This window comes from Lonchura striata, chromosome 1A (genome assembly GCF_050655825.1).
Source record: "Lonchura striata isolate lonStrDom1 chromosome 1A, ASM5065582v1, whole genome shotgun sequence".
NCBI classification, from domain to species: Eukaryota; Metazoa; Chordata; class Aves; order Passeriformes; family Estrildidae; genus Lonchura; species Lonchura striata.
The window spans coordinates 60,978,684-61,001,530 of record NC_140741.1 but is presented as its reverse complement, the minus strand read 5'-3'; the positions used below and the strand labels follow the sequence as shown (position 1 = coordinate 61,001,530).

The window sequence follows — 22,847 nt, the reverse complement described above, 5'->3', positions numbered from 1 at the left end:
TTCCTCATTAATGGAATGATGGTTAACAATTTCCTTAAGCAACAACAACAGTATATGGCAAGAAAGAACTTGATTTGGTTTCAAGATATTTACATGTTTGTGTGGAAAACCTATTCCAGAAAGCTAGCTGATATTTATACTCCCTTTCACACAGAGATTGTGTCACTGTAGAAATTTAGAACTATAGCTGAAACTAAATTAATTTCCCTTCATTTGTTTTAGTAGTATGTTACTTTCAGGGGTTTAGCATAACTGCAGCAATAAACAGCACGCACTATATAAGAATTAAGGCAAAATAATCCCAAAATAGCAATGGTAAAGGGCCTAATATTCACACTACCTATCATTTTTTCAGTGATATTCAAGGAAGTATTGGATAAATGGTGTTCTTCTAAAGACTTTTCCTCTTCAAAGGAAGTATTTTTATTTTTTTTCAAGGTCTTTACAAAACCATGGAGGAAAGCAAAAGATGGTATGTCTTCAGCTGTCAATACTATATTGCAAACAGCCACCACGGATACAATCCTGAATTGTTAAAAAAACCTAAAAGAGGATCTGACTTAAGTAAAAATAAAAAGGTTTAAACTCAATATAAGAAAGACTGAAAGCGGAATATACTGCACTTGCAAGCTTTCAATGGAGAAAGGACAAGCATTACAAATCCTCAGATGTGACTGCTTCCCCACCAAGTTTAAGTATCCAGAAATCACCAGGATTACAGTACTCACAAGGAAGGTTTAGTACCTCATTATAAAAACTGGCATGCTGTCCTTCTTAAACAATTATGTAAAATCAGGAACTGATCAGGAACTCAACAAATGTGACCCTCCATTATTTTCTGTTCCCTCCCTCAGCTACACTCCCTGCTGTTCTTGCTTTCTTAATATTCCTACCCTTACCTCCAGCACCCAAGTACCATTAGCTGTACCCTTTACTTTGCCACTCACCATACTAGTGGTAACTAATCTGAAGGGGCATGACAAACACTAACCTTCCCTCCCCTCCAGCTCAGTTAATAAATGTGCATGCCAGCTGTGTATCTGTCTTCTCTAGAATGGATTACTGTAACTTACAAGATGTGAAGCTGATGACAATGGCTCCTACTGGTACAGGATGCAGCTGCTTGCTTCCATGCTCTAGGCCACAGTGACATCTCAAAGCTCTATTGCCCATTTATTTTTAGATTCACTTCAAGCTCTAGGTTGCAGTCTCCAAATCTCAAATTTGTGGTACGTTAAAGTTTTAAAATTATTTGTGAATATTAGAAATTTACACTCCTCTTGAACAATACAAATCACAAAGCTCTACATGAGACTGTTTTACAATTGAAAATAAAAAAAACATTTCCAGTTATGGGATTCAACCTCAGCATGATCTTTCTGAGGATTTTAAAGGGATACAAGAATCTAATGATTTTTTTTTTATAAATGCTACAAAATTGTCCTTTTGGAAGGCACTCTTCCACAGCAGAAGAAAGCACACTATTATTTTCTTCCTACTCTATTTTGCAGCTAAAGACAAGAAGACTAATGAAAGAAAGGAGAAAACCTGTCCTTCAATAAGAGTTTTATCCTAAGAAGGCAAGAGTCAGAAGTTGAGTGGGATATCACTACTATTAATTCTACTTAAAAAGCACTGAGATACTATGGTTATAGAAAACAATATAAATCACTAAGATATATAAAAAATTATGGGCAACAAAGTTAAACTACAGAAACATTTTTAGACAGCAAAAATGCCTCTGGAATCTAATTTTCATTCCTTCTTTTTAAATGATCCCATGCATGTTCAGATTAAAGTAGAACTGTAATAATATCACTTGAATTCCATGCCTTGAAGAATCAGATACCTAACATCTGACTTATACGGCAATAAGACCACCTACTACGTCAAACTACGTAAACAGAGCTCTTGTCTTCACCAGGGAGAATGCTTAGTTCTCTCAGATGCTTATTTTTTTTATAATTTCACTGGTTTAATTTGCTTCATCTGCACTGGCTCAAGGACACAGAATCAGTCAAAAGAAAAGTAACGTTTTGTTGCTGGTTGGCATATACTGGGTTTTGTATTTAGAAATTAATAAGAGAAATTATTTTCCAGGTGCTTATTTTAGTTCCAGCTGCTCCACATGCCCAAGGTATTTTAGGAAGAAAACTGCATCATAATTCTCCCGTTAAATGAAAGTTAAAATTAACTAATCCCCCAAAAAAACCCCAAACACAAAAAAATTTGCTCTAAATTATCCTTTATTGCATATTTTGCCTGGAAATTACATTAAGTGTTCAAATCAATATGCAGTCTTTTCCAATAGAGCCATACATCTTACCTTGCAAGGCTGCTTGTTCTGCTTGTGTGTACATCCCCAGAAAGAAGTACGTACAGGCAAGGTTCACCCAAACATCTGGATTGCAAGTTGCTTGCTTGGTTAAAGCCTCATATTCCTGTAACAAAAGAGAGGGTTGATTTTTAAAAAATGCGTAATAGCACATATTTGTATTAAATATAATTCTTTCTTCCACAATTTTACAATGTATCATTGAATTACTGAGATCAAACAATTTATTCTGATGTTCACTGCAGTCCTTACAACAAAACTATTATTTTATGTCCCTACTTTTTTGTTTACAACACTATAACAGACCACAGGGACAAGCAGTGCCATAAATCATCACATATAAGCAAGATTTCTGTCAATATTGAAGTTCCAGAGATATAAAACATATTCATATTGTAAATATATTATAACAAAAATATTATTTACATATATAAGCCCCAATATATATATTATATAAAAGCATAAATATAAACAACTTCGGTTGCTTTCCTAAGTTCTCCTCTAGTCAAAGCTTGGGAGCCTAGGAGCCATAATCACCAGGGAAATCTCTTTGTGAATACTTACTGGAGCAAGTGTCAAATGTGTTTTTGTAAACCTGTAGGTAGTGTCTTAGTCTTTATTAAACCTGCGGAAATGTGTGTTAAGTCTGAGGTTATGCAATATAATAAGTGCAGGAATAATTTTTTTTGTACTACTAATAACTAAAATAAGTATTTTTAATTTGTGTTTAATTTTATCACATCCTTTTTTTAGTTCCTATTTTTGTGTATGTTTTATAATTATATATTAGTACAGTGGTACATGTATATAATTAATAAATGTATAGACATGTATAATGTGTATATAATTTGGGGGTGTGTACTCAAAAATTTCTTACTAATAGGGGTATAGCAAAATTTGAGATCACTGCATTAAAATGCAAGCCTATAAATCAGTATTGGGCAAATTCAAGATCTCCTTATAGATGAAGATTAGTAATTTGTAGTTAATATTAATAATCTGTTCCTGACTTTACCATTTCCCATTTTAAGATTTACAGCCAACAGCTATAGAAAGGCTCTAGAAAGCATATTCTGATATTTCTTACACATCCACATTGATTACATATCCTTTAATTCTGCCACACAAACTGCTTAATTTCTTGTTATCTGTGAAACAGCAAAAACTTAACAGATTAATCTTTCATTCTACTTCTTTTAAACAAAAAAACTTTGCAGCCACTAAATTATATTCCCGAAGATAAACATCTTTTCTCAGAGTAACAACAGGTACGAAAACCAGAGGTGGAGATCTCTAAATACCATTTTTTCCTGTGTCACAGTTCTGATAAACTCCTAGGAAGGGCCATCCCAATGGAAGTGCCTGCTGCTGGTGCTCCTGATCTCCATCCAGCCATGGAGGCAGGAAGCATAAGGCAAAGCAGGCAACGTCACTCAAGGTTCTCACAAGATCTGCTGAAGGAATGTCATCCATGTACTCCAGATCACTGCAAGCTGGTCATCCCTCCCAGCAAAACACACCCTCGACTCCATACTTGTTCCCCAAACATGAATTGGAAGTCCCCTCTACCTAGGGAGCGTTTAGAGATTGAGCCTCTGTGGGTGGGAGACTTCTTACCTCTCGAGAAAAGGACAGATATATATTTATACAGAATGAGATAAAATAAGCCATGCCAAAGGACAGCAAATCCCAGGAGTGCAAACATGCTGACAAAAATAAAATTTAGAGTTTGCAAGCATAAAAAAATTAATTTTTTTGTTGCCAAATAAAAGCAAGCTGCACTCCCAAACAGAGAAGATACTGATCCTACCAGTATCTTAAAAGCACCCTTAAAAGCCAGCTCAGTCTTGCTAGTAATTCAGGGACTAGCTGTCCAACAATATTTACAATAAATAAATAGAAAGTCATAAATATAATAATGATTAATATTTTTTAAAATAAAACATTTACATAGAGGCCAACCTTTTCTACCGAGGCCAGTTTGATCTTGACGTAGGCCCATTATGGAGCTCTGAGATACAGACCATTGCTGTTTATTGGGACCATCTGGAACCTTTCAAAATTCATTCAGATTAAATGCACCCAAAGGTCTCTTTTGAATAGGGCTTCAGGCAGATTAATTAGAAAAGACAAAGTGCATAAACACAAGTCACGTTCTGGCTTGGCCATTCCACGTAAGCACTATATAAAGAGTGTTCTAGCAGTACCAATGTGAATCTATGGAAACAGTAAATAAAAATTAGGACTATTAGTGCTCCTTATCCTGTAGTTCTGGGCCACGTGTCTGGACTATGTGCTATTGCCCCTTTCCTCACTGAAAGCCATTCAACATAAGCCTCTCAAAGACTACTTCACAAGAACTTCTCCCCCTTCTTTCTAAATAAACCAACAAACCCAAACAAAATAAGTACTCTCAAACTTGTCCTAGGACTCAACCTGCGGCATACTTTTGCCATCCAGCAGCATTAACAACTCCTTGCTATTTTACTCTCCTCCTCCTCCTCATGCCTCTATCACTAGATACATGCAGTTTTCCTCAAAAGCAGGCTGCCATGTTGATTGTCTACAACTATGGACACGTACTAACAATGCAGAGGGCCAACTCAGTGCCCTTATTACTTGTCTGGATTCTTCAAGCCCATAAAAACAGATGCTGAAAAGCCAATAAACAAGCAACATATATGGCTGCTAAAATGAGATACTTATTACAACCTGGCTATAGTCATCATAGAGAGGCCTAGAGAACTTCCAGAGCTAAAAAATCCCCTTTTTACTTTCTGTTTTCAGCTATCAGGAACTAGAGTGTACCTGTATTCTCACACTTCTCACAGAATTACTCAAGCATGAACAGATACTGCTCTTGGATGAACAATTACCTTAGTATAGCCCTTGTCCTTCCCCAATTTACTATTTGACTAAAATTATCCTGAGTCAAGCTGGCAGTGAAGTGGTAGAATAGCTCCTACTTCTCTGCCAGGACAGAGGTAGCAGATTGGAGAGACTGCTGCTGGGTGGTTATAGGATTTTGACAGAAACAATGCATTGAAGGCTCTAGCCTAGGGATCATTCTTTGCTCTCATGTGTGCAGTTGATGAGCCAAAATGGCATTACCAAGTCCAGCAGCTGCACCATGCCAGTGTCCTGTATGCCTAGGAGCAGAGAGTGCAGACTGTAAGCTTGAAACTTGTTCTTGAATCCAACCAAGAAGTGCACCTGCCCATGGCAATTTGTCTAGTAATTTGTTTTTAATATACGTATATAGATATAGGCACAGATATATAAAAAAAAAAGCAACTCCTTTTTTTAAGGCCCCAGCCAATTCAATTTATAAGACCAAGCAGCTCAGAAAAAGAATATCGGCCTGATGCTCTAATTCTGGTACTTGGGTGACACTGGGAAATTTTTCAGAAGATTTTAGATTAGAGCTATGAACAAGTGGCAGCAGCTGAAGAAAGACAGATGGGTTTTTCTCCATTATGGACATTAGATGTGGAAGATTCCAGAAAACTAATTAGATGTCATCATATACTAGGGAAGCTCTGGCTACCATATGATGCCAGAAAGACATGAGCTACTCAGTAAAAATAAATTTGTCCATGAAGGAAGCTAGTCAGTCCCCCAGGAAGAACTGCACCATGACTGCTGGAAGAGTCAAGCCCATTGCAATATCATTTGTAAACTGGGGTACAGCAGAAGGGATGACCCCACCAGACCAGAGGCAATGGCATAACCTTTGAGAAAGGCATCTGTTGTTAAGAAGGGGAAAGTATGACCCTAGTGAGGCTAAGTGCTCCACCTAGAGGATACCTAACTCTTGTTGATGTGCCTGTGATAAGAGAATGCGAGTTCTCTCACATAAATGTGACAGAGATTTTGCTGTCATTCTCTCTGAAAATATTCCTGGAGCTGGAATGGAGGTCTGTGTGTTTTTCACTTCTTCCCCATTTCTCCCAGTGGTGCATGATGGCCACAATTCCCAAGCTTCCCCAAAAGTTGCCATGCAGCCAACACGACTGGCTCATTATGAAAGTATCATCATTAATAAAAGCATTGAACAGTGTGATTTCTGAAGACCCTCATCAGGTACATGGAATACCAACCATAAGCTGTTAATACACTGACACACACTATGTGGTGTCACTTGCAGGAACACATAGCAGTGTGAATCATTTAGATTATGTGCAATGTCATGCTGGATAATTCAGCAGAATCTTTGACCCACAGTATTTTATTTACAGTGCTTTTGGCACTCCCAAAAGCGTGCTCCAAGATCTCAAGGGTATAAATTATCAAGGAATTTCTCCTTGAGAATATAGCAACAACACCTCTGCAACATAGCAGATGAGATAACAGGACTTTACATTTCAAGATGGAAGCTGATAACTGAAAGGCAGTTCAGCCTCCACAGTGGAATGAGACCTACAGCCTTAGAAATTAAAACTAGAGTGTTCTGTCCCCGAAGAAACGAGGTTGAGAGGCACAGGCTAATTTCCCACCTATCACCACAAAATGACAAAGCTATCAGGACTTATAACTGTGCAAAAAAAAACAGTATTAAATCCGGGAAGACAAGGCCTGTGATCTCTCACTTAAAAATTACACGATCACTCAAACTACAGATCGGTCATACAAATCTTTTATTGTCCCTCCTTGGGCAGAAAACCAGTAAAAAAGATGACGATGTTGCCGTTTTGAATAGCCTGAATCAAGAGCATCACCTAGTGGTGAATCAAACACCAAATGCAAAACCAATTAGGAAAATTCAAAAAAACCCAGTTGCCTTTTTGTTGAAGGAAACACATTAAATCTACTCTGGCTATAAAAGCATCTACTGGGTATTTCAAAAAGCAGAATTTATTTCAAATTTATTTTCAAATTATTTCTTATTTCAAAGAAATAGCAATTAACTTTTCATTTGTATATGAACATTTTTCTTTTTTTAAACTTTTGCTCCCTATTAACACCTAATGCCTACATGTAAATTAAATACTGCAACTGACTGTTGTATTCATATCTAAATTCCACCAGTCTAAACATGAATATTAATTTACCATTTTGCCCTGTACATTGTACATTCTATACTGTTTACCATCCATTTGATTCACTGAGCATTTCTAGTATCTCCAACAGAGATACTATTTTTTATACAATTTTTTAAAGGGCAGAGTGCCTTGTGCCGTTCTTACTTAGAAGCTTTAGAGTTTTCACCTCATGTATGCATCTTGTGCAAGCGACCATTTATCTAAGACAGAAAATATCATAATTGTTCTATAATCCATTTATTTTCTTTTTATTATGTTTTGTTAATACTTTAACATGTGTTTTTAATATTGATTCTGGGGAAAGCAAGTTGAAAGACTGCAAAAACAGCTATACTTTCAGTTACACTTCACAGTGAAGGGACACAACAGAACTGTAAGAGGCAAACATTAAAATGTATATATTTGAACAATTAACATATATTTTAGTGACTTAAAGCTTTTAGAAAAAAAAGACTGCCTCATTTAATTGAATTACCTAATAAAAGAAAATGCAAAGAAGAGCAATAAAGGACATTAAATAATCAGGGGTATCAACCTCTAAAGAAAGAATTTTTTCATACCTATCACAGAAATGCTACACAATGAAGACAGAAATATTATTAAACCTGAAAAATGAAACTGTGAAAACCCAGCTGCAAAAAAGGAATGATGGATTTAGATATGAACAATGACATTCAACAGAACAAATAAAGCTACTGAGCCTAGTATGAAAGAAGTCAGCGTATAACAATTAAAAAGTTCTATTTTCATAGGCAAAATACATTTTTTTTCCCAATCCAAACTGCTTCCCACAGCATCTGGCTTATTACTGTACATTTGTACCTTAACTGGCTAGCAGGGCTGTTCCCTATTACAGACCATCTTCCTCCTGTTGTCACTGCTTTATCACAACATCCCAATTTCCAAACTCGGGAAGCAAGATTTCCCCACCTTACCTCTAGAGCTCTCTTGTAATCACCCAAATGAAATGCACAGTATCCAATCCAAAGGTTGCCATCCTCCTCCTCCTCACCCACGTTCTGTTTAAACTTTGCAGAGAATAAAGAATGTAAGAATTTTGTCAGCTGACATAGTTTCTAAAGCCCCACAGATAACCATAGCAACACTAGACGATCATATATCGGGGATGGTTTGACAGCTGCGCATGCTGCTGGGGTGGAGCGGCTTTCACGTTTCGAAGGGCAGCAGGAGGCAGCCCTGGCAGGCCAAACCCGGCTCTGTGAAGCGGGGAGCAACAGGCGCCGCTGCAGGGAGCGGGAGGCTCACAAGGCAGGGGAAGGGGTGCTCTCGCCCCGCAGCCCTGAGGGCACAGGGCTGGCAGCGACGATTCCGCTCTCCCGAGGGGAGCCCGTCACCTCCAGCAAGGCGATCGCGCCGGTGAAGTCCCTCTGGGCCAAGAGTTCTTCCAACTGTGGCGCCTCCTTCCCTTTCTTCCTCCGCCTGTCTCCCGGCGGCGGGGTACCCCCCACGGCCGGCTTGGCCCGCGAGAGCATCTGGGCACAGAGCAAAGCGGAGCCGGGTCAGAGCGGGCCCTCCCTCGGCCGTGCCTGCCCCGCCGCGTCCCCCATCCTGCCGCCCCGCGCCATCCCGCGCTCCCTCACCGCCCCGCGCCATCCCGCGCTCCCTCACCGCCCCGCGCCATCCCGCGCTCCCCCGCGCCATCCCGCGCTCCCTCACCGCCCCTCACCATCCTGCGGCCGGGCCCGGGCTCCGCGTTGCGCCGGCGGCGCCGTTGCCGGGGTAACGGCGGGACGGCGGAAGGCCGCGGCGAAAGGGCGCCGGCTGACGAGCGGCGCCGTCCCCAGGGTTCCGCCTCCCGCGTGGCGGACGGCGCTCTCCGCGGCGGCCGCCTCGGTCAGGACCGCGCTGGTTCCTCTCCCGAACCCCGCGGCTCTTCCTCTGCTCGCCTTTGGCCCCTGGCCTGGACATCCGGGTGCCGCACTTGGGTAGCAATAGCGCCACGGATCTGGGACGGAGTGGCTGGAAAGGACCCGTGGGCGCTGGTTGACAGCGTGAGTCCAGGTGGCCGAGAAGGCAAATGGCATCGTGTCATAAAATGTGGCCAGCCCCTGTACACTCGTGAGGCCACGACAAAAACGACATTGAGGGGCTGGAGTATGTCCAAAGGAAGGCACCAAAGCTGCTGAGGGGTCCGAAGCACAAATCGAGTTGTCCCAAAACAGTTTTTTTTTTTCACCCGGTGTTCAAGAGGCTAATCCACATGCAGAGTCAAGGTCTTAGATGTATTTTCAGTTCTGCACAGAAAGGATGCTGGGTGGCAAACACACAAGCCAGCATGACAACTATGAAAACTTTTCATTGTTTATACATTTTAGTAAACAAAGGCATTAAGGTCCATTGTCTGAAAGTTACATAGTTCCCTTAATCAGTATTCTGTCATCTATTGATCAATGATTCTCTCACTTTTCATGCTGATTAGCCCACACAGTCAGTCTTTTGGGTCAGTGGCCGTGAGTGGTCACAATTTACCCACTGCTGATAACTTTTTACCCAGCTGGGGCTGATTCAGCAGAGTTGTGGAGTTGTCTTTATTAGTTTCTTCCTTGACTTGGGGGTTCTGCCAAATGCCCTTGTAGCCTGTAAATTTTATATTCCTTTTGTTCACTATCACTGGTACAACCTTATTCCCAAGCTTTGTTAGCCTCCATTTTGGTCTGAGATCACTGAAACATGTCAAGCCCTAAACCTTAACAAGGCAGCTCTACCAACACCTAATTTATCTTTCTAATGCCTGGACATTACTGAGAGCTTGCTCGTTAGCTGCGCCCTGTTTCACAGATTAAATCTCTTTTTGATTGGTCTTGAAAGTATACAAAGATAAACATCAAAGAACATTTTTACTTAAGACTAATAACATAATGATGAGCGGCTGAAGGAGCTGGAGTTGTTTAGCCTGGAGAAAAGGAGGCTCGTGGTAAGATGTGCTTGCTTTCTACAGTTACCTGAAAAGGTAACTGAAAACGGGTTTTAGCAAGGTGAAGGTTCATCTCTTCTCTCAAGTGACAAGTGGAAAAAACTTCAAGTTATGCTGTTGAAGGTTTAGACTGGGCATTAGGAAAAAATTATTCACTGAAAGGATGGTCAAGCATTGGAACAAGTTCTCCAGGGAAGTGATGGAATCACCATCCCTGGAGTGTTCAAAAGGCATGCAGATGTGGCACTCGGGGAACTGACAGACCTGCAGTGTTAGGTTGATGCCTGAACTCAAGGACCACAGAGATATTTTCCAGCCTTCTATGATTAGAAATGTCAGTGCAGAGGATTAAAACATTACACTACTGCTGACAACTAACTCAAAAACACATTCATGGACAGGACTGATAAAGTATCTGTAGGCAATATTCTTTCTGTTTTTTAAGAAAAAGTAACTGAAAATTTAATTTTACTACATTGCTTTCTTCTGTTTGTTTTTTTTTTTTTTACAGAGATTCTTTCAGAAGACCCCGTTGTTCTAAGGATCAGCATAAATACAAATAAATTATCGACTCAAATGAAAGAGAGCTCTCAGCTGCTCCACTGGTTTCTCCCATTTCCAAGTGGCTCCTGAATTTGTATGTGGTGGATCCAAAGCTGGGCAATGCACAAGAGCTAACAGATGCACAGTGCCAGTGGGTTAGTTGTGGGCACAAGAACGACAGTGTCAACTGTGATAAAAAGTGATAGCAGCATCAAATTGACCAAAACATTTTTAGCATGTCTGGTGTAGACATTTTTACTAAGACACAATATAAAGTATGTGGACATATTATAATTTTTCCTCATATGAAACACTAAGATGACAATTCATAAATTAAAGACCAGTCAAGAAGTTTGTCTACTCTAGAACAATACTGGAGAACTGCTGCAATTCTTATCTCCACTATTCTTTTAGCCAGTGCCATTATCCTGAGTCTGTGAGCTGTAAAGTTATTAATGATCATGTTTATTTCCACACAAATTGCTGGCAGAATGGAAATTTACTTACACTAATGGCAGCACCAGGGAAATAATGCACCCATGACTAAACACCAAGGTAATCATCAGAGGGTGCAATGAATGTTTATATAAAAAATCAGAGACTGGAAAGTGAGATCTAAGAAAGGGAGAGGAAGGAGGGAAAGAAAATTTTAAAAAAGGAAAGAAAGAAAAAGCAAGAAGTAGAAAAACCCTCATTGTAATATAAACTAAAGCAAGAGGCTAGGACATGACCTTTGCATCACCAACAATCATGTGCTTCAATTTCCACAATATCTGAGTAAGATCATGTTCTTTCAGTAATGATGTTTTGCCATGTTCTGCATTTTGTTCCTTTGAAAATGCACCTGACAACATCTGACATCTCAAGATAAATGATACACAAAAGTGAGAGCAATGCTCACTTTGTAGCTGCTACAGCTACAAAGGCAATCCCTTGAGATGAGAAAATGGGAAATGACCCCTTTAAAAGCAAGGAACTTGAACAATACTTGTTTATTTTTGTTTATGGTATCAGCAACTGCTGAGTCTCATGATGAGAGAAGCTGAAACACCTAAGTTGATGGATCATGTGCCAGCTCCATCAACTATTACCCAGCTCAGGAAGGCAAACAACAGCCATGTCAGTTAAAGACCTCCAAATAGTGACATGAACATTCATCATTATGATCTTTATTTGGAAAGGGGAAACTTTAGTTTTCACTTGTGTTTATGTCTGTGATTTTTAGGGGTCTGTGGGAAATGCACCTTCAGAATTTTTGTGATATTTCCAGCATGTACTTGTCGTTAAGATTCAGTCAAGATAATAAAAAAACTGTTCTTGTATTTGGTTTTAGCATTGTATTTAGGTAAGTTTTTAGAAGTTTATGTATGTAGAACCGAAGGAGAGGAGGCAAGACAATCCACTGGTCCAGTGTGAGTCAGTGATAGAACTGAAAATGGAATGCATGGTTAGCTATATCTGCACTAACTTATCCAAGCCAGAAAGCCACATCACTGCAGGTGCTATGTCCCAAAGAATGCAGTCGTACTGGCTCAGGACATGTGCTGACATATTTGTACAGTGTTCCACTGCCACTTGGATTTACAAGATCAAGTGTACACTAGCTTGAAAATCTCATAACTCCATCCCAGCACATAATATAAACATGTGTCATGTTTAATAGAAAGAGGTTAATGAAACTTAAGTATATGTCCAGGACATAAATTATTACACATTCAAGGCATTTATCTTTGTAAAGATAAACAGAACAGTTGTTTGCCCATTAAGGATAGCTTACATTTTTTTCTTGACAGAGGTGTATCCTGCTGAGCATATAAAAGAGGCAAACCAGTATGCTGAAAAGGTGAATGTGTCCTGTCACTCTGGAAACAAAGTCCTTTAGAGAAAGAAAACAGTAGTTAAGAGGAAAGACTTCCTACTATTTATTTTTGTAGTATACAAGTTAGGTGGATAAATAATATTCACATCAAAATGTATATGTGTTGGGAAAGAGTTAACAGGAAGGAGAATTTCTTAATGGAGCTAGATGTTTATGACACATAACATATTTAGCTTCATTTTCTGGTATGTGGCAACATAATAGATCAATAGGAAGATGGGGCCACCACCCAAGCTGTTGGTAATATGATGCAATTCCACTTTTCTTATCCTTGTCTGTACTGTTCCTCTTACTGGATTGGTAACTGCTGATGAGAACAGTCAGTGCTTTGCAGTATAATTTCATTCTAATCTGTGTCAGCAACTAAATTATGGCAGGAACCTGAACTCTCAATAACCCATGGGAATGGCTATATTATCATGCTGTACTATCAGGATCGTGCATCACATGACCCACATGTTTTTATGTTGGTTTACAGGCTTGTTGCTTATCAGTTGCTGGTTCCAAAGGATAGCGTTTGCAAAATCTTTCTTTATGTTCTTTTGTAGTAAATGAAAAAGAAAAAAAGATCAGTTCTGAAAAGTAAATATAGCTGCTATGCAGCTGCTATATATGTATACTGTATCTATGTGTACAGCTGCTGTATATGTACACTATACAGCTAAATTCATAATAATTAACATTACTGTCCTCTAAGTCTAGATAGTAGAAGTATTGTAAAAATAATTAAAAAGGTGGGAAACAATATTTCATATCACTGGTCTACTCTCTAATACTGAAAGTTAAAGAAGACATCTTTTTATTCTCCAGTTGACACCAGTAAGTTATTGACTTTAAATAAACACAGATGTTACACTGCTGTATTTTTTTTCTTTTCTGTCTGTAACCGTATTTGTGATTCCAACTTCTAACAAAACTGAGAAAAAGGAAACGGAAACATTTATATTTTATTTTTCTTTAATCTGATTTTTGAAATCTTTTTAAAGACAGAGTAGAAGCTGCTAAAGTCCCAGACAATCAATATAATTTGGAATCAGACTTAGTAATACTGGGTAGAACTTGAAAACAACATAGATGTTTTTCAGCATTTATCCTATTGGCTAAATATGATCAACAATACAACATATAATGTCTTATGCATACTTATTAAAAAAATCTGTATTTTATGGAAACAATGTTGACAGCTTTGCTTATTCAAAAACATAGACATGATAGATTTCGTGCCACTGAAATCAAGGAAACTTGTTTTCAGAGTTAGTGAGAATTAAGAACTTAAGTGCAGCTATTTTTATTTATAATACTTTCAGATTTTTTTCTCTCCCTTTTTCACATTTTTCAGTTCTGCAATGCTGAAGACTTGGAGCATATCTTTTATTTTAATGGAATGTCATATTCTTGTGTACTGTCAAAATTCCTGGCTCTGGAGTAAATAAAAAATAATGTGCAATTGTAAAAATCGTTAACTTATCACAACAATTGTAATTAAATTACATTGAGAAATAATTGTAGCAAATATTCAGGGAAAAATTCAATTTTAAAGTACACTGTCAAAACATGTTGTTCTGCAAAATAAGATGATTGTATCACAATGCATGCTTCTTTAGAAACTAGTGGCTTGAAAAATGCTACCTTGGTTGTCTTTGGTACCAAAGAAATTGAAAATAAGCTGGCAATATGTTTGTGTTATTTTCAGACTTACTAAGACTATTGTTACTAACTACCACAAGTAGCAGTTTGACTGACTGCAGGTACTCGATACCTTCACCTAATTCTTTGGTTCTTCTGAGATTTCTGGAATTTTCATTCCATGTATTTTTCCTGTTTTCTCCTCTATGAGTGGTCAAGTGGAAATAGTGATTTGTAACTAAGTAAAAAATAAATTAGGCTGCATGCCAGAGTAAGATCCTAAAAATACCCATAGTAAAGGTGTTGAAGATAGTGCATCTCCAACAATCTCGACAGTTGCAATATATTGTGAGCTGATAGGCAAAGGAACTCTGTGGTGCCCAGGCTGGCCTATCATTCCCATTTTTCAGGACTTTCAGACTCTGCACAAAAAAAAAAAAAAGAGAAGCCACTGAAATGAGGAAGACCCTGTCACATGCAGCATTAAAAAAAAAAGAGTGGAAAATGTTCTATAGATCATAACCTTTCCTTGGCTGACAGAGGAACAAGTCTTTGCAATTTTTTGCTCTTCTTTTTCTCTGACTGTCCTTGAATTTTCCAGAAGACAGAACTTTTCAGAGTAGTTATAGATCAGGAAGTCAGTGCTGATTATCAGTTGCAAATATACCCTACAATATCTAGTTGTTTATTATTCAGTAAATCCTCGGGCAGAAGAAATACAGTGCTTTAAAGTGCTGTAAAACTAGGCACTGAAAGTCACTTTTAACTAAAACAAATGATGCAGTTCTCTGGTGAGTTAATTTGAGGTGGTATTTCTAACCTAACACTGACTATAAGATCACCTGATGAGAACTATTATGATGTTTTGTAGCCATACAATATATGGACAGATAATGTTGGTGAGGAACTGAATTTTTTTCTTCAGACAAATAAATACAGGTCCTGCCTATATGAATCTGAATCATCCCTGTGCTGCTGAAGCCAAAATAAGTGATAAACTACAGTGATTCAAGGGGAGACCTCCACAAGCTGTTAATCATTCTAGGATTACAAAGATGAGGGTCTCAAGCTGATGTTCACCTAACAACTGACTTCTTGGATAGACACTTGCATGTAGTGAAGATATGTAATACTGAGATCTTTTTTACTTTTCTTCCAAGATTATAGCAGTAGCTGATGCCTAGAAGCAACAGCTAAAAACAATGCACTGCGGATGTCAGATGCCATTTTTTAGCACCTTATTCCTTAGACAGTGATTAAATCTCAGCACTGTTAAGGGAGAAAAATAGTTCTAGAAGATGTGCTTTAAGGTTTTGTGGGTTGTCAGGAGAGGTTACCTTAGGCAGGATATTGCTGGTGTTTGAATTTCTTGCTCTGTTTCTCCACTCATGAGAGACACTTTCAGAGGAAGGCAGAGTTATTTGCATTTGCTTTCAGGATGCTCCCTACCTGTAGTTCTGTTGTAAGCCAGAATTTCTAGTTAAAGCTGCAGTCACCTACAGGAGTCAAAAAAGCTTTCTTTTTGCTTCCAACACATTATTTGTCTTCTGAGTTTCTGAACTGTATCCTTCGCTGACTAATCTTGGAAGTGTGAGAGCTGGCTCATGGTTGGAGAAAGGTTACTGAGATAGTGGAGAGAGTGCTCTAGAGAGATATGGAAGGTTTTTTTGAGTAGCTGCCTGGTTTGTATCACTGTTAACCTCTTGGGTTTATAAACTGTTAGATTGGACCTTATGAAGGAATTAGATGAGGTTGGCTCCTTGGGACCTTAGCTGTGTTCTGCAGCCAGGACACTATGAATGAACTGGTATTTGTGTCTCATCTATTTCTCAGGTCTAAAAATGCCTTAAGCAGAGGCTGCAACAAGGACAAAAATACAGAAGCTTCTGCTTTGCTTGTGAAAAACCTATCAGAGTTTGTACTTTACACATCTGACTCATTTATTTGCTTTTGCTTCTCTCCACCCTCATGAACATCTGTAGTATCAGTAACTGTCATATTTACAGTGCAGTGACACAGCTTTTCTTTGTCTCTCTTATGCCATCAGGCAGATGTTACTGATCAGTCTGCCAGGCAACTGTGTTTGATGTCCAAAGCCCCAGGGTACAAGGGAAAAGTATGGTGTTTGGCAGATTTCATGGAGATCTTGTTTCATCCTAGCTGCTGCCTCCCTGCTGCTCTATGTCACCAGATTCTTCTGTCATGGGAATTCATTGAGAGACTACACACACACCAAGCAATTAAAAAGTTGATAAGTCAACAATTAATTTATATCATATTCTGTCTGGGGCTGTGGCTTGTGACTGTAGGACAAGGGAGAGAGTAAAAAGAAATGCTGTGATAAGCCTATAGTTGATTTTACTTTTGTTTTTAAAGGATAGTTTCAACCTGCTAAGAAAAGTAAATAAAAACATTAGTAGATCCAAAGCCAGGGAGACTTCAGTGCCATTACATACAGCCTGTGGGATCAGCTGTGTAAAATACTCAGTTTTAGTTGCATTATCCATGCTGACTGTTTCTCCCAGATAGGCTAAGAAGAGTATAGAAATGCAAATCCTGCTCTGCTGAAGTTAATGATAAATCTCTTATTGACTTATATGGGATAAGTTTCAAGGACATTGGAAATGCCTATAAAATGAGCCAGTGATGAGCAGATGATCTCCACATGAAAAGCCGTGTTCCATTCTCAGTCTGTGGCTCTAGCCAGCCATACTAGTCCACATGTTTACATGACAGACTGTTAATTTAGAATTACTGTATTATTAATTACAAATGTTAGATTAAATATGCAGAGATGTTTATGAAGTACTTTTAAATGCTGGGTCATGGTCTTATCTGGGTATTAGAAAGATACAAGCAATAGTTATTTGGTATTAAAATAGAATCACATAAAAAGGTCTGTGCAAATATATCTGAGGTGTATTCAATACCTTCTAAATATAGGTTTTGAAAAATGACATGAAATTGCAGTCTTGTTTTATGCTACAAGCCCTGTTACTTACATTGTTTCTGATTATTTTCATTATTTGTCTTAAAACTATTTCAGGAAGGTAATAAAAGTTAATTGATTTATTATCTGACAGCCTCAGTGTAGGTTTCAGTAGAAAAACAGAACCTATTGTATGTGTGCATAAACAGCCCGTATTCAGCAAAAGCACACTCTATACTTTATTTAAATTTGTTTCCTTTGTGCCTAGAGTGCCTAGAATTTTCCATAAGGCTTGTGGGTTGGCGGGTTTGTTTGTTGTTTGTTGTTATTTTGTGGGTTTTTTTAATGATTTTTTTAACTTTGGTCCTGCAGGTCTGAAAGACCTTCAGCTTTGCTAATCCTTATCTGATGCAAGAGGTTCATCACATAAAGTATGAATATCTAGGGCCCCCATTTGAGGAGGTGGGAAAGGGTGATGAGAGCAGCTCCCCAGTGTGTCTAGGGCAGACCCAGGTGCTTTGGTGCACAGTGCTGGGTGAGAATGAGTGGACAAGCCTTGCACTGACTCTGTAAGAAGAAAGAAAGGCTTTGGTCTGAAGGACTGCAAGTGGGACACTTTTGCCAACACAAAAAGTATTTCACTGTTATAAGCTAAAGGAATGAAATTGGTAACTTATCACAGAAGAAAATACACCCTCAATTTATGAGCTCAATCAGCAGAGATGGTGTGGCAGTGTAATCAAGAGATGTAGGGCAATGCAAACATGAAGTAACCATCTGTTTTCCTATAGGCTTTAACTGACCTTATATTCTATTTCCATTTTGAAGAGTTGTCTTTATGGTTCATTTGTCCCTCCCTCTTCTCTCAGCTTATGCATGTGATGAAGAGTTAGTGCACTTATCATCAAGGTTTCTGGCAATGTTTCAGTTTATAGCCTCAGCCTTTCCATGAGCAAACATTCTCAGCAACCTTTAGCCTCTCTCTTTTCCTGAGTTTTGCTGCTGCTAGTTTTTCACCTTGAAGTGCCACCTAGTACACTGGAGGGACGGGCAGAGGTGAAGGCAGGGAAGGGGATAGGGAAGTCCAGGAGAGAAGGATCACACAGCCCGTCTTTGAATCTACAGAGTGGAAATATCTTTCTTTCTTTCTTCCTATCCAGGAACAAAATCAATGTAGGGTATCTGAAAGAAAGAGAGTTAGAAGACAAAAAGAAGTGGGAGGGCACAAACAATGGGTCTAAACTGAGCAAGGATGAAGGAACTGGTATTGGTGCTGGCCGTTTGGCCTTTGTTTTCCTCACTGCAGCTGCTGAAGAAAGTGGCTTCAAATCGGTGTAGCAACAACAGTTATGTGATCAATGTGATGCTCATGAATTACTCGGATTTCCCATTAAGTACTGATAGTTTGAAGTTAGCTGTGAAACAAGCCTTGGACAGGGTACAAAAGGAATTCCAGATGACAGGTAAGCCAATGGGTGTTGGTTGCCCCTCTATTCCTCTGATTTCTTGTCACACTTTGTGTCACAGTTTTATACTCATCTGATCTTTAGCAAGGTGCTTCTCAGACAGACTCCTTGCTTGCCTACCTTATGTAGATCTTATGGAAATAATGACCTCTCTTTGTATAAATAGAAGTGCTCTACAAATGGGCAGAACCATATATATTTTCATGGTGTTTGGGCAGACTCTTCCTGCATGCTTCTCTGGAAATGTTCAGCTGGGTTTGGTAATGTGGAAATTATTGAACTGGATCAGACAAGACCAGTGATCCATCTTGTGCAGTAATTGGATTGTTCTTGCTTCTTCTCCTGATTGGATTAACCTCTACTTCTGAAAATAATTTTCCTCTTGACCTTATCTGTTGATCAGATCATGATCTGAAGTGTGAAGAATTTACAGTTCATATTTTCCTTCATTTAGAATTATATTGCTTTCATTTATTTTGATATCTTGTGTCTTTCAACATCACCAATCTACTGTCACTCTCTAGAATATCATGGGAAAAAGAGATTCCAAGGAAATAATAAAATAAATAGTATCTATTCCCTATCTGCCCTCTAGTTTAAGACATTTTGTCCAATTTTATTGGAAAGAGGTCTCTCAGTTACTTCTTACAGAGCCTTAAAAAAATTGTCTAGTAATGGTCAACACTGGAAGTACTTTTTACTAAAAGTACAAACACTCAACATAAATCAGCAGTCCACCTTGGAGCAGACTTCACAGTCACATCCATCATAGTGGGGGTTAGGTTGTAGGTAGACTTTGCAGAAGCCGAGTATAAGGCTGCTCAGCCCTGTGTCAGGAGAGGAATAATAGCGTATTAGTAGTTACCTGCAATTCATTATGCTGTTTGCTTTTACTTTTGTGTTACAGGAGAAAATGTTACAGTGGATGCCATCTTCCACCCCTTTACTTCATCATTCTATGTCTCACAAGCCTGCCGTACTAGCACCTGTGAAGGTGTGGAGCTCATCAAAACCATTTATGTGAGTAGCAGACTTCTTTCCATCTGCCTGGGTGTGCATGTGTCTCTGTCTTTCCTTCTTAACCTTTGATCCTGCTATTCAGTTCCAAAGAAATTTGACATGGAAATGAAGTTTTTAAAGAGGTGTTCCTGTATGTTTTGTGAAAAGAATTAGGCAAATACTGGAGAGAGGTTCTATGAATGCTTCCCAGAGAGTGCTTTCAGCTTTTGTCTCCTTTTCCTGTGCTTAAGTTACCTCCTTTTTATATCTGCACAACTCTTTGTGCAGTCAGATAGCCAAAGCAATCCATTTTAAAAAAACCCAAATAACAATTGACAATCAAACACTTGAAACAGCCTGAGCAGAGCAAAAAGGTCAATCTCCAACTGAATCAGATCCTGATCTGGTTCGAGATCAGTTTACACAATACACAAAAGAAAGAGCTGTGGTGAGGATGGGGACATGGGCAGAGAAATCATTAGGCTGTCACTGTTACAAATGAAATGGTATGGAACTATGCCCAAAGGGCAAAGATGAAGTGCTTACTTCTCACTAGAAGTCACAGAAGTCACGTGAGAGAAACTATGTGAATACTTTAATATGAGGAAAAGCTTTAGTTAAAATCAGTGCATTACAAGTACCTGAGTTTCTGAGGATTTTCACACCTCTGGTCAATCCAATGGAAATTTTCAAGTCTACTAATCTATGACCATGCTCTTAGGCTTTGTTAAGAAATTGTCCCTCATGACACACAAAGATACAGGTCAGGTCTCATTTGATGGTCATGGAAGGATTTTTTAAAATAGTAGTTTCATATGCACTTATTTAATAATTTTTCTGATACACAGGACCTTGTAATAGCAACCACCCTGTCTTCATCAAGTGCAAACTCTTCTGGGGTGCAATTTCAAATGCACAACTGTAATAATATTTTAATCCTTACTTGCTGTCTGTGTCTTAACAAATGGTGTACTCTATCTTTTTTTGTCTTTCTGTGGTATTTTTTCCTCCTCTCCTTTATGTTTGTTCTTTTAAACTTTAAACTTTTTTTTTCTTCTCTTGCTTTTGCTAGGTAAAATCTGTGACTCCTCATATCCTACAATTTTCTTCATTCTCCCATCCTCCTCTCTCTGCCACTCCTCTGCTTTATCCCAAATAACCCTTTTTGATTCCTTGCAGGATTCTGGCACACTTGGCTGTGCTGTCATAGGACCAGCTTGCACTTATGCCACCTACCAAATGGTCTCGTAAGTACCAATTCTTCCCCCTTATATTGTGATGTTAAAGATGTCAGCTGCTGAATGAAGTTGTTTTGTGAGCAGCAAACCTGCAGAGACACTGGTGTTTAGAGTACAGGAGACACCTCGAGGTCTACAGTCAAGGCAGTAAGACTTTTATTCATAGCCACTCTGTTTGGTAGGTGGAAAAAAATCCCCTTCCAAAGCCCATGGATAAAGCTTTAGTAGGGAAACTTCTAATTCCTGACAATAAGTTGAATGATTGATTGAGGAGCAGCTGGAGAGCAGCCTTGCAGAAAGGGATCTGGGGGGTGCTGGTTGGCACCCCCAGAGTCAGCAGTGTGCCCAGGCAGCACAGAGGGCAAACCCTACCCAGGGGTGCATCAGGCACAGCATCACCAGCTGGTCAGGAGAGGGGATTATCCCACCGTACTCAGCAGTGGTGTGGCCTCACTGTGAGCACTGTGTGTAGTTCTGGGACCCACAGTTCCAGAAAGATGTGAAGGTCTTTGAATGCTTATAAAGCTGGTGAAAGGGCTGTAAGGCTTGTCCTGTGAGGAGCTGAGGGCACTGGGTTTATCTAGTTTGGAGAAAAGGAGATTGAGGGGAGAACTTGTTGCTTTCTACAGCTTCCTGAGATGGCAAGTATAGAGGGAGGTGCTGATCTCTTCTTCCTAGGATTCAGCAACAAGACAAGTGGGAATGATTCAAAGCTGTGTGTATAGGTTGGACATTAGGAAACGTGTTTTTAGCAGAAGCATGGCCAAACACTGGCACAGGCTTCCTCAAGAGATGAATCATACCTTAAGCTTGTCATGTTTAAAAGGCATTTGGACAATGCAGTTAGTAAGTGCTCTAGTGGAAGATGTCCCTGTCCATGGCAGGGGGTTTGTAATGAGATGATCTTTAAGGACCCTTCCAACTCAAACCATGCTATGTTTCTATGAATAACATGCTGTAGCTTTTGGTCAGTCCTGAAGTAGTCAGGACTGTATGATTTTTGTAGGTCCCTTTTAACTGAAATAATCTATTCTCTTCTAAGTTTGTCAGAAAAAAAAAAAAAAGCCTGTTTAATTAGAGAAATACTCTCCCTGTCATTTTTTATTACATCATCTATTTCTATTACATCATCTGTTTCTATTGCAATAAGTAAAACCCCTGTAATTGGGGAAGTGAACGTTACCTGGAAAATAAAATTTTGTCACAATAATGCAAAAAACTCTTACTGCCATAGTTTTTGCAGACAAAATTCTCTGTGATAAGAAAACAACATACAAGAGCAAGAACATTTTGAGTTTAGTCTGATAACATCGCAGCATCCAAGAATATACTTTTGTCCTTAAAAGCTTACTGTCTCTGTGTATAAAATGATCTTTGTTTTACAAATACCTTGTCAGCAAAGGGTTGCCTTAATTTTTTCTCCCTGACTGCTGCTATTGCACAGGTCCTAAAATACTCTTTTGTTAAACAAAAAAGATTTTTCCTTTGAATTGTAGAAGTAAAGCTTTTTTGATGGCAAGAAGCTGTCACCCTGCAGCGCTGTCTCAATAAAGTGATTAAATCCATCCCATGGTAATGGCAGCCAGGTAGCAGAAGCCTGTCTTGAGCCTTTGGACTCCTGTCACAACCCTTGGGACTGAAATGGTGTGTGGTACCCAAAAGGGCAGGGGTAACGGGGACTGTGTGAGAAGATGCCTAGAGCAGTTCAACTGGGTTTTTGGTACCAATACAGACTTGAAATTTGCTTGTGTTCTTGAGGAGCCTTCTAGTTCAGGTTCAAATTGTGTTAAACTAACTCAGGGCACAAGAGGAGAGGGAGGTGAGGATGGAAATCAGTAGCTGCCTTGGTGCAACA

The 22,847-nt window shown here is 39.1% G+C and overlaps 2 protein-coding genes across 8 annotated transcripts in view; one reads left to right on the top strand and one right to left on the bottom strand.

Moving 5' to 3' along the window:
• IFT56 (intraflagellar transport 56) overlaps positions 1–9,197 on the bottom strand; it is a 55,904-nt gene extending 46,707 nt beyond the window's left edge. For 6 of the 7 annotated variants that reach the window (XM_021552803.4, XM_085569885.1, XM_021552801.4 and 3 more), the window contains exons 1-4: positions 9,065–9,197; positions 8,733–8,870; positions 8,313–8,405; positions 2,327–2,441 (exon numbers count right to left, since the gene is read on the bottom strand). In XM_021552803.4, the coding sequence (XP_021408478.1) occupies positions 2,327–2,441; positions 8,313–8,405; positions 8,733–8,870; positions 9,065–9,067 (349 nt within the window). In that variant the 5' untranslated portion in view covers positions 9,068–9,197. Of the gene's footprint in view, positions 1–2,326; positions 2,442–8,312; positions 8,406–8,732; positions 8,871–9,054 lie in introns of all 7 variants that reach the window. The other variant, XM_085569886.1, reaches the window with a different exon arrangement.
• A 140-nt stretch (positions 9,198–9,337) lies between these two features.
• The window catches only part of GUCY2C (guanylate cyclase 2C), a 55,594-nt gene continuing 42,084 nt past the window's right edge, over positions 9,338–22,847 (top strand). Inside the window, exons 1-3 of the mRNA XM_077783136.2 lie at positions 9,338–18,752; positions 19,663–19,775; positions 20,934–21,001. Of these exons, the coding sequence (XP_077639262.1) occupies positions 18,542–18,752; positions 19,663–19,775; positions 20,934–21,001 (392 nt within the window). The 5' untranslated portion in view covers positions 9,338–18,541. The remainder of the gene's footprint in view (positions 18,753–19,662; positions 19,776–20,933; positions 21,002–22,847) is intronic.